The sequence below is a fragment of the Microtus oregoni genome, unplaced genomic scaffold (genome assembly GCF_018167655.1).
Source record: "Microtus oregoni isolate MIOR12 unplaced genomic scaffold, Mior012 000029F_ref0000214, whole genome shotgun sequence".
In the NCBI taxonomy this organism is placed as follows: Eukaryota; Metazoa; Chordata; class Mammalia; order Rodentia; family Cricetidae; genus Microtus; species Microtus oregoni.
This window is the reverse complement of record NW_024543088.1, coordinates 22,901,938-22,912,831: the sequence shown is the minus strand read 5'-3', so window position 1 is coordinate 22,912,831 and position 10,894 is coordinate 22,901,938. Positions and strand designations below refer to the sequence as shown.

General features: G+C 53.3%; 1 protein-coding gene across 1 annotated transcript; it reads left to right on the top strand.

Annotated features, from left to right (window-relative positions):
- The first annotated feature begins 3,324 nt into the window (after positions 1 to 3,324).
- LOC121464829 (cytochrome P450 2J5-like) lies at positions 3,325 to 7,851 on the top strand. Its single transcript, XM_041677917.1, has 5 exons — positions 3,325 to 3,489; positions 3,843 to 3,984; positions 4,784 to 4,971; positions 7,403 to 7,544; positions 7,643 to 7,851. Exons 1-5 carry the CDS (start codon positions 3,325 to 3,327, stop codon positions 7,849 to 7,851), a joined length of 846 nt encoding a protein of 281 aa, XP_041533851.1.
- The last annotated feature ends 3,043 nt before the right edge of the window (positions 7,852 to 10,894 follow it).

The following is a 10,894-nucleotide window of genomic DNA, read 5'->3' as shown; positions in this document are numbered from 1 at the left end:
TGAGTGGAGCCTCCCCAAGATGGAGCTCTATGGGACAGCAGCAGGGCTGGTTGCAACTTGTCCCCTACTGGAGCCCTGCTGCCCTGCCAAGCGACATGGCTCCTGTGTGGGTAGTGTGACTGAGTGGATTTGACTCTGTTGCTTTGCCTCCCATTACCAAGCGGCCTGAGAGCATAAAAGCCAGAGAAGACGGTAGTAAGGTGGCCTGATTCGTGACTGGGGAGCAAAGGGAAGAGGAGGAGGCCTAGGACTGCAGACATGTTCTCCCTGTTCAGTGGCTTAGCTTTCCTGGCTGGTTCCTTCCTGGTCCTGAAGCTTGTCACCTTCTGCTGGGAAAGGAGCCACCTTCCTCCTGGCCCCTTCCCTCTCCCTCTCCTGGGGAATTTATGGCAGCTAAACTTTCAGTTGCACCCAGAGACGCTCTTCCAGGTATGAAGCAGGACCTCAAGCGTGAGGCCCGAAAGGGATAGACAGGAGACCTTTGTCTTCTCAGCCTAGGGACACTGGAGGTAGAAGCAAGAATTGGGGCCAAATGTGAGAAGGAGGAGATCCTGGTCTTGTCACTGTCAGTGATGAAGCCTTGAGCCTCTGTGTCCTCACCTGCCAAAAGCAGGGGCATACTCGTAAAAATAAAGACATGCAGGATGTGGGCTGGGAGAATGGGGAGCTCAGGCACAGGAGAAGCCCATCCAAGAAACTCTGGATGTTTACGGCATGTACAATACTAGAGCACACCTGTTCCCAGGACTGGTGGGGTGTGAGCGTTGACCCCCCAACTCCAGGGAGTCTGTCACCCTGGGCTGGTTTCTGAGGAGCGGGTAAGTGCTCTGAGGAGATATCCTGGAAGTTGAGTGTTGGGTGCAGGAAGGCAGGGATTGCTGCCAAGAGGGCGATCCCAGCAAGTGAGGCCTGTGCTGCCCCGTCTCTCCACAGCTGGCTCAGACTCATGGCAATGTGTTCACCGTGTGGTTGGGCTCCACACCCGTTGTGGTGCTGAGCGGCTTCCAGGCGGTGAAGGAAGCACTGGTCTCCAACTCAGAACAGTTCTCGGGGAGGCCTCTCACCCCATTCTTTCGAGACTTGTTTGGAGAAAAAGGTGAGTCTGCCCTTCCAGAGAGGGAGGGAGGGGCAGGCTGTATGGAAGGGCACAGGACTGAAGCTGTACATCACTGTACAGCATTCAAGAGGGCTGTTACCAGGGAGATGTACTCAAACCCTCTGTGTGAGGGGCGATGTTAAACAGGCCTGCATCCGAGCCCAGCTTAGCTCCTCCCTGGTTTTGTGGCCTTGAGTGCACTGCTTCCTGCTCAGACCCTCGGTGTGTTTGCTCATCATAGTTAGGAAACTGTTCTCCTTCCCCAGGTGTTGGAGAATATGCCATCCAGAATACCCAAAAGAGCCCACGACTGTGCCATCTCAGAAAGGGCCTTGTCCCTCCTGTCCTCCCCTTACGCCTCTTTGTCTCTTTCCTCCTTTATTTCCTCCTTCACTTCTGTGGGGACTTGGGCAGAACAGACTGGAGAGCTGGGGACAGACATTTCGGAGCCCACCCTCAGAGCCCTAGGCTCACTGGCTACCACCCCACAATCCCCCTCTTCTCTTGGTCAGAGCAGCAGCCCCGCGCAGCTTGAGAAGGTTATTTGAGGGTCTGCTCTCAAGGCCTGGTGGAGTTGCCTAAGGGATGGGAGTGGGGCTGGTGACTGTTCTCTCTCCCTCCCTGGGCCCAGGAGTTATCTGCAGCAATGGGCAGACATGGCGGCAACAGAGGCGCTTTTGTCTGAAGACTCTTCGAGAGCTGGGCCTTGGCAAGCAGGTGCTGGAGTTGCAGCTGCAGCGTGAGGCAGCAGAACTGGCTAAGGTGTTCAACCAGGAGCAGGGTATGAGCAAGTGGGCCTATCCTTGTGTGCCCCCACACTCATGCACACCTTTGCAGAGACGTGTGTGTGTGTGTGTGTGTGCATACGTGTGGTGTGTGTGTATGTGTGTGTGTGTGTGTTGTATTCCTGAAGCCTAAGAACATTACTAGTGGATTTGACTATAAGTTTTCCCAAGGTGAGTGGACACAGACCTAAGAATACTTAAGTAAGCCTAACAGTGGTGGCACACGCCTTTAATCCCAGCACTCAGGAGGCAGAGTCAGGTGGATCTCTATGAATTCAAGGTCGGACTGGTCTACAAGAGCTAGTTCCAGGACAGCCTCCAAAGCCACAGAGAAACCTTGTCTTGAAAACCCAAAATAATAGCAGGACAGCCAGGGCTGTTACAGAGAAACCCTGTCTCGAAGAATGCCTACGTAAGTAGAAAAGCAGATGTATTCTCCGTCAACACCGAGGGCCGTTCATCCTGGCAGCCTTGTGCACATGTTGAATTTCCTTCCAGACTTTCATAAGCCACAACCCTTCCTTCCCTGTGCAGAACCAATACTCATCCTGCCAGGCCTCAAAAGACTTAAGTTCTCCCCGAAATCTGGGTGGTGGCATGCACCTTTTATCCCAGCACCTGGGAGGCAGAGGCAGGCGGATCTCTTGAGTTTGAGGCCAACCTGGTCTACATAGTGAGTTCCAGGACAGCCAGGGCTGCACAGAAAAACTGTCCCTGAGTCCTAGGCACAGATAGTTCCCATCCCACCTTCTTCCCAGCAGTGACAGGCCTGCCCCTTATTAAGAGTCTAATCAGCCTCTCACAGCGTCTTTCATAGAGCATGGCCCACAGAAGGTATTGGGGAGCACCTGACAGGCGCTTGAAGGAGGAACGAAAATGAATTAAGAAACGGAAGTGTTTGAGGCTGGATGAATGCTGAGGCGGAGCCCTCAGTGCCTCTTCACACTGATCCCTGTCCCTCTCCTCACAGGTAGACCCTTTGACCCTCAGGTCCCTATTGTCCGATCTACAACGAGAGTCATTGGGGCCCTGGTGTTTGGCCATCACTTCCTCTCCGAGGAGCCCATCTTCCTGGAATTAATTCAAGCCATCAACCTTGGCCTAGCCTTTGCCAGCACTATTTGGCGCCGGGTAATTGGCTTTGAGGGAGGCTGGTATGCAGGCCATAGGAATGTCTGGATCCAGGTCAGGCAGGAGCCTCAGCCAGGGTCTGGCTGGGAGGGTAAACATAGGCAGGAGGCGTGACAGGGTCTGACTCTGGGTTCCTCAGGCTCTCGTTTTTGTCTAGACAATTTGGGGCTCTTCACATAAAAGGCAGCCCTGAGCTTTTAAGTCAGAAGTCTAGCCCATTTTGGAGCTGTCAGTACAGTGCTCAGCTGTCGTGACACGGGACTGGTGCCTGAGTAGGCTCTGAGTGGACCATTCTCTCTGTAGCTATACGACATGTTTCCCTGGGCCCTCTGCTACCTCTCGGGGCCCCACCAGAAGATATTTCGGCACTGTGAGGCTGTGAGGGGCTTCATCCGCCATGAAATCATCAGACACAAGCTCTGGGCCCCGGAGGCCCCCAAGGACTTCCTCAGCTGCTACCTGTCACAGATCACCAAGGTTAGCCTGGAGCACAGGGACTGAGGGGCTGGGCTCCTGGTTTGTTTCTCCTTTCTCAGCCATGAGCTCTGTTTCTCATGTTTGACTTGTGCAAACTTTTGGGGACTTTGAAACTTGGGTTAAGAAAGGGTCTTTCCAGACCAGAGCTGGCTTCTCTGCAGATGAGACGCCATGAAGCAGAGGGTGTAGCTGGGGGGGCAGAACTCCACCTCAGTCCTCTGCTGAAGCCAATCTAGTCCCACGACTCAGACTGTCCAAGGGGTCCCACCCTCAAGAAGCTCTGGTCCTATAAGTATTGGAACACGTCAGACCTTAGAAAGACGCTAGGGCTGCTCCTTCTCCAACCCCACCAGACCATGGACGACCCCGTCTCCACTTTCAACGAGGAGAACCTGATCCAAGTGGTGATTGACCTGTTTCTGGGAGGCACCGACACCACGGCCACCACACTGCACTGGGCACTCATATACCTGGTCCATCACAGAGCCATCCAGGGTAGGGTGCCCTCAGTTATGTTCCACCTAACTTCCCTAGCCTGTTAGTCCCAATGGGGGCTTTTGGCTTCAGGCACCATGCCCCCATCACTCCGTTCTGTGGCCATGGGGGAGGGTCCTGTTCTCATCTCTGTGGCACAGGGATCAGGCACCATGCCCCCCCATCACTCCATTCTGTGGCCATGCGGGAGGGTCCTGTTCTCATCTCTGTGGCACAGGGATCAGGCACCATACCCCCCCCATCACTCCGTTCTGTGGTCATGGGGGAGGGTTCTGTTCTCATCCCTTGTCGCACTGAGATCTTTGACAGATCTGACACAGAGTCAGATGTGAGGGATTTCAGTCGCCAGCCTGTGACTTGCTGCGTGACCGTGGGAGCTCATTCTTCCTCTCAGAACTGTTGTAACCGGGGAAGCATTGCTCCACTCACTCAGTGTTGATTCAGCGCCCACTAAGTTCCAGGCTCTGAGCTAACGTTAAGATTACAGTTGTGAGGAACGAACGTAGCTGGAGTTCTCCAAGGAACAAACCAAGCTACAATCAGCTATGAGGGCAAAAGTACCTGCCCTGTGGAGCCTTGGTTTCGTCACATGTCAAATGAAGACAACGGTTCCTAGGCTGTGGGACTTACATCCGGGGCCTCTCCCACGGAACTGCTGGTGGTGGGGTGGGGTGTGACCTAGGGCTGTGGACTTGAGCAGCTCTCTCTGGGTGGAACACCAGATGGAGGTGTGCAGTGGGAAGGGGAGGGAGGCTGGGCCTCAGGCGCCTTCTCAAGACCCTCACTGAGCCATCCACAGAGAGAGTGCAGCAGGAGCTGGACGAGGTGCTGGGCGCTTCACAGGCCATCAGCTATGAGGACCGAGAGCGACTTCCCTACACCCGCGCTGTCCTCCACGAGGTGCAGCGACTGAGCAGCGTTGTGGCTGTGGGCGCTGTGCGCCAGTGTGTGACTTCCACCTGGATACATGGCTACTATGTGCCCAAGGTAAGTAGTCTGCAATGGGCCCAGCACCTGCAGAAAGCCCGCCTGCCCAGCACAGCCACTTGCTACAGCTTCTGTCACCCTGACAACTGGCAGTCACTCGGTCATGGGTAGCATTTGGGATATAACTATGATAGGATGCTGTCATTGATAATCTTGAAGTTTCCTGTGGTTCAGGGGTAATTTTTCTTTCCAGTGCTTGTGGTCCACACATATTTTATGTAGTTCTACCCTGTGCAGGGCCCTAGGTTTAATAACCAACCACATCAAATAAACCAACCAATAAAAGTTAGTAGTACATACCTGGAACTCAGGAAACAGAGGCAGGAACATCAGGAGTTCAAGGTCATTTTCAGCTACATAGTCAGGGCCAGGTTAGACTACGTGAGATCCTGTCTCAAAAACACAACTAGGGACTGGAGTGATGGTTCTGTGCATCTTGATGTTGCAGAGGACCCTGGTCAGTGAGGGAAAGTCAAGGCATCGGGAACCTGAGAGAACTGGTAATTCTACCCAGTCAGGAGCAGAGAGTAATGAACCAATGCCAAGTTAGTGCCCAGCTTGCTTTTTCTACCCTTCCACGGGCCTGGGTCCCTTGCCTAGGAAATGGTGCTACCTTACCCACTGGGAGTCGGTCTAGCCACCTCAATTAGCATAACCAGAATAATCCCCCACAGCCAAGCTTGAGGCCCAGCTACCAGGCGATGCTAGATTTTGGTGAGTTGACAGTTACCACTATCAACACGCTGATTCAATAACTGAGGGACAGTAACAGCAACGGGTCCACCAAAGTGGACACACGAGGTGTCTCTGCTCAGACAGTCTGCGTGACGGTAAACTTCAAACTGCCATTTACCCAGGACAGGCTAGAACAGTCCTCAGGAGGCAGATGGGTCTGTAACCTGGGGGAAAGGCATGCTGGTCTTTTATGTGTGGATATGGGGTGTTCTGACCCAGCTCCACCAACCAAGATCAGTCCATGCTTTGCATGGCACCACATACAATTTGGGATGGGATGTATGAGGGACCATAGCCTCTTTGCAGATGTCTCCTTCACCCGAAGGAGGTTCTTAGGAACCGTTGAGCTGGCCTAGAGAGATGACTCAGCTGTTAGAGGCTTAGGCCCACAACCCAAAGGACAAGCACTGATGACTTGGCTGAAGTGTGGCTTGGAGGTAGAGTACAAGTGAATGAAACCTTAGGTGTATTTCCCAGCACCACAGGGGAGGGAGCGGGGGTCATAATGCAGCTGGCTATTTAATTTCAGGCAGAGACCCGGGACATTCCCAGAACTGTAATGGGGGATGTGCAGCTCACCCCGGTACTGGTGGAAGCATGCACCTCCCCATCACCGCTATGTAAAGCCACAGGGTGACCAGATCTGGGTGTCCTATTGGCCCAGATGGCTAGAGCCTGGCCTGTGCCCTCAGCCCAGGAAGTGCAGCAATCTCAGCAAGAGCGCACATCTACTGGAAATCTTTGCGTGGCTCCCCTTCTGTGTTCTGCATCAGTTTTTGCTTGGGATGCAGACTTCAAATTCTTTAGAAGTGTTTGTTTTGCTTTGGTTTTAAACTTAAAGCTCTCTTTGTCAAAACCAAGAATCCTGATGTCAGTCTCTTGGTGCCCATGGGATACTGGCCTAGTTCTATGGCATTGATAAAGCACTCACAGGGTAGGAAGCCTTCACCAGAATCCTGAAGCTGAGTATCCGAAGACTTAGGGCCATAACTAACCCTCATTCCTCTTTGCTTGGACCTTTTCATTGCCTCCCTTCTCGCTCCTCCCACCCTCCTTCCTTGCTGTGCCAGGACTCCAGGGTTAAACTCAGGCCCTTGTGCTAGGCAAGCGCTGGGCCACTGAGCTATGTACCTAGCTGCTAATGGTGTTTCTCCTTAGCCCAGGGCTGGCCGGAGAAGGACTGGAGGTTCCTGGGGCTGAGGCCTTTGGCCCTTTCTGCTCCCATTGGCTCAGTGTGATTCTCTTTTCAGTCACACATTCATTTCACTCATGAGACAGAGTGGGCACTGGGGTTAGGGCTGCAGGGTAGGTAAGGCTTAGAAGTAGGGCTATCTATGGCGAGTGTCAAGGTGAGGACATATTCATGGTCTCCCCAGTCACGTTTCCATCTCTGGCTTGACATTTTCTCTTTCCAACACTTGATCTTTCTCCCCCTCCCTGTCCCCCTACCTTTTCATTCTCTCCACTCTTCCCTTCCCCCATTGTGGGCTGCCATGAATCCAGAGGAATGAGACTCAGCTCCGTATTGGCTGTGCGTCTGGAGGGAGGGCCACTGAGGGCCTGCCTGCTAGATCTCCCTGGGTCCTTGGCACCCTGGCCACCCCCACCCATACACTGGAATTACTTTAGCGCCCAGGCCAAAGCTGGGAAGTGGTCAGTCTGAGCCCCCATGAGCCACACCAGTTCTTCTCTGCAGGGTACCATCATCTTGCCTAATTTGGCCTCTGTGCTGTATGACCCCGAGTGCTGGGAGACCCCTCAGCAATTCAACCCTGGCCACTTCCTCGACAAGGATGGAAATTTTGTGACCAATGAGGCCTTCCTGCCCTTCTCTGCAGGTATTAAGCACAGAGCTGGGGCTTGGAGTGGTAGGTGGGAACATAATTGGGACAGAAACAGTCCCCAGCTGCCCTCTGACCTTTCCCTCTGCTTCCAGGGCATCGGGTGTGTCCTGGAGAGCAGCTTGCTCGAATGGAGCTCTTCCTGATGTTTGCCACCCTCCTGAGGACCTTCCAGTTTCAGCTACCAGAAGGGAGCCAGGGCCTCAGACTGGAATATGTCTTTGGGGGGACACTGCAGCCTCAACCCCAGAAGATTTGCGCAGTGCTTCGCCTAAGCAGCCTCCCTAGGGAGGAGGGCCCGTAGTCACTAGGAGTAAGCAGACCTGCCACTTCAGCGGCCAACAACGCTCTCAGCCCTGCAAAATCAGACAACAGGAAGAAGTGGGTTTTCACCTAGCTTAGCTGCCCACAGTCTCACACTGATTTGATGGTAATCCCAGCAAAAGGACTTGGCAGGGGTCCAGCACCAGTCACTAACTGGGCGTGAGGGTTTAGTACTTAGAGTAAGGTAATTCTGTTTTGGCAGAGGAGGATTTTGTAGCATTTGGTAAGGCTTGACACTGAATCAGTTCACATAGATCATTTGGAGGAAGTCAAGTGGCTCGATGTGGCCAAGTAGATTCAAAGGGAAAGGCTTTCCCACAATACTATAAATAGTAGTGCAGGAAAATGTTGGGGAGTGGTAACTGGTGGGGGTGGGATGGGGCAGGGTGTGGGGGGCACACGGTGGTCTTTGTCCTCTTCCTGCTCTCTTTGGACTAGAGGGAAGAAGTACCTACATATGTTGTCTAGATAACTGTTCCCGTCAAATTGTCCATCAAGGACCCTGGATCTACTTTCCTTGAAACAACCCCAGTGCTTTGAAATATTGTCTCCAAACAAATCTCATTAAAAAGAATTACTCGCATTAAATGGATATTAAAATAAAAATGAGATCCCCCACAACACACCTGCTAGAATTGCTAAAAACAAAACTCTGACGATCCTAGGATCTAGAATGCAAAGAACTAAAAGCATTGCTGGTGTGACTGCTGCAGCGCCCACACTGCTGGTGTTGACTGCAGTACTCACACCGCTGGTGTTGACTGCTGCAGCGCCCACACTGCTGGTGAGTGCTGCAGCGCCCACACTGCTGGGACCGCTGCGGCGCCCACACTGCTGGTGAGTGCTGCAGCGCCCACACTGCTGGTGATGGTTGCAGCGTCCACACTGCTGGGACCGCTGCGGCGCCCACACTGCTGGGACCGCTGCGGCGCCCACACTGCTGGGACCGCTGCGGCGCCCACACTGCTGGGACCGCTGCGGCGCCCACACTGCTGGGACCGCTGAGGCGCCCACACTGCTGGGACCGCTGCGGCGCCCACACTGCTGGGACCGCTGAGGCGCCCACACTGCTGGGACCGCTGCGGCGCCCACACTGCTGGTGAGTGCTGCGGCGCCCACACTGCTGGTGAGTGCTGCGGCGCCCACACTGCTGGCACTGCTGCGGCGCCCACACTGCTGGGACCGCTGAGGCGCCCACACTGCTGGGACCGCTGCGGCGCCCACACTGCTGGTGAGTGCTGCGGCGCCCACACTGCTGGTGAGTGCTGCGGCGCCCACACTGCTGGCACTGCTGCGGCGCCCACACTGCTGGTGAGTGCTGCAGCGCCCACACTGCTGGGACCGCTGCGGCGCCCACACTGCTGGTGTGACTGCTGTGGCGCTCACACTGCTGGCGACTGCTGCGGCGCCCACACTGCTGGGACTGCTGCAGCGTCCACACTGATGGTGAACTGTCAAATGGCAAAATTGTGGTGGAAAAGAATTTGGCTGTTTTTTGAGGGAAAAAAAAAGCATTGCACCACAATGCTGACCATCCCAGGCCTTAGCATTTTTATCGAATGACACTAAAAATGTTTGGATAAATGTGAATTGTTTGATTCCATTTCTATCTACTTTTTTAAAAAGTAAAACAAATAATTTTAAAAAGGATAAGTGGTTGCCAAGGTGGTTTGGGAGTAGGGTTGACTATTAAACAATAAATGAGTGGAGGCTGGAGAGATAAATTAGTGGTTAAGAGTACTGTATGACAGAGAAAGACAGTGCTGAGGTTCCTTCATCTTGTAATCTTGCTGAGACCATTTCAGGTTTGGCTTGAATTTGATCTCCTTGATGGAGAATGCCCTGGAAAATTATCGAGCTCTATTCTGAGAACCCGAGTTAACTCGTTTTTGTTTTGATAAACTGCCTGCTTCAGCAGAACCCCTTCCAGCTAACTGCTTATCTTAGCTGCTGTCACTACTTGCTTCTGCAAACTCCCCCTGAGGAGGTTTTTGCTCTCAACAACCGGTGCTCTGGACACTCAGGGCTACACCTGCGTCCCTGAATACCTGAGTGTAGTCCCAGCCAGCTGGAATAAAGACTTTCAGTTATCTGTAAACTGTGTCTGAGTGGTCTTCTCTGATGGACTCCTCATATCAACTGATCTTCCCAGGGGACCCCGGCTCGATTCCCAGCACTCACGTGGTGGCTCACAAGCACCTGGAACTCCAGTTCCAGGGACTCTGGTATCCTTTTCTGACCTCCAGCACCAAGCATGCACATGGTGCAGACATGCAAGCAGGCAAACTTACACGTTCTTTCTGAGCTACACCCCGACCCTCACATCTTTTAAAGAACGTGAAAAGAGAGGTAAGATATTGCCGCCTCAAAGTTTGTTTGTTGTTGTTTTTAAAAGATATATATACCCTCTGGATGGAATGTTGTGGCACACAGCTTTAATTCCAGCACTTGGCAGGCAGAGGTAGGCAGATCTCTTGAGTTTGAGGCCAGCCAGGTCTCCAGAGAGTTCCAGGACAGCCAGGGCTACACAGGGAAACCCTGTCTTAAAAAATCAAAAAGGGAGCTGCCCTTAATCCCTCCCTGGCAGAGGCAGCCACTCTCCTGGATTCCTCCTTCCCAAATAAATCTCTTTCTCAGAAGAACATGTCTTTTGGGAGGTACCTGTGTAATGGATTAAGTAAAATGCTGTGGATCCCCGAGTGGCTGCAGCTAGCTATGAGACCAAGCTGCAGGTTCCCGAGTGGTGGCAGGTAGCAGTCGGTCCTGAGAACAGCCAGTCCCAGGCAAGGATGGTGCAGTTCCCCAAGTGGCTGCAGTGGGCCACGAGACCACACTGCAGGCCTCCAAAGGTGGCTGATCCCGGGCAGGGAGCCACGTGGCAGGCGAGAGACAGAGACATGGATAGGCACACCATGCAAAGTGAAGTTGGATATTTATTTAGTGGGTTATAGAAAGGAAGGGGAGAAGAGCAGAGCGAGGCAGAGAGAGAGAGAGAGAGAGAGAGAGAGAGAGAGAGAAACAGG

What these genes read in the sequence shown, in the direction of transcription:
- LOC121464829 (XM_041677917.1), top strand. Translation starts at nt 3,325, where the DNA reads ATGTTTCCCTGGGCCCTCTGCTACCTCTCGGGGCCCCACCAGAAGATA. An exon ending in CCATCACAGAGCCATCCAGG is followed by an intron (nt 3,985 to 4,783) that starts GTAGGGTGCCCT and finishes AGCCATCCACAG; the next exon opens with AGAGAGTGCAGCAGGAGCTG. An exon ending in CTTCCTGCCCTTCTCTGCAG is followed by an intron (nt 7,545 to 7,642) that starts GTATTAAGCACA and finishes CTCTGCTTCCAG; the next exon opens with GGCATCGGGTGTGTCCTGGA.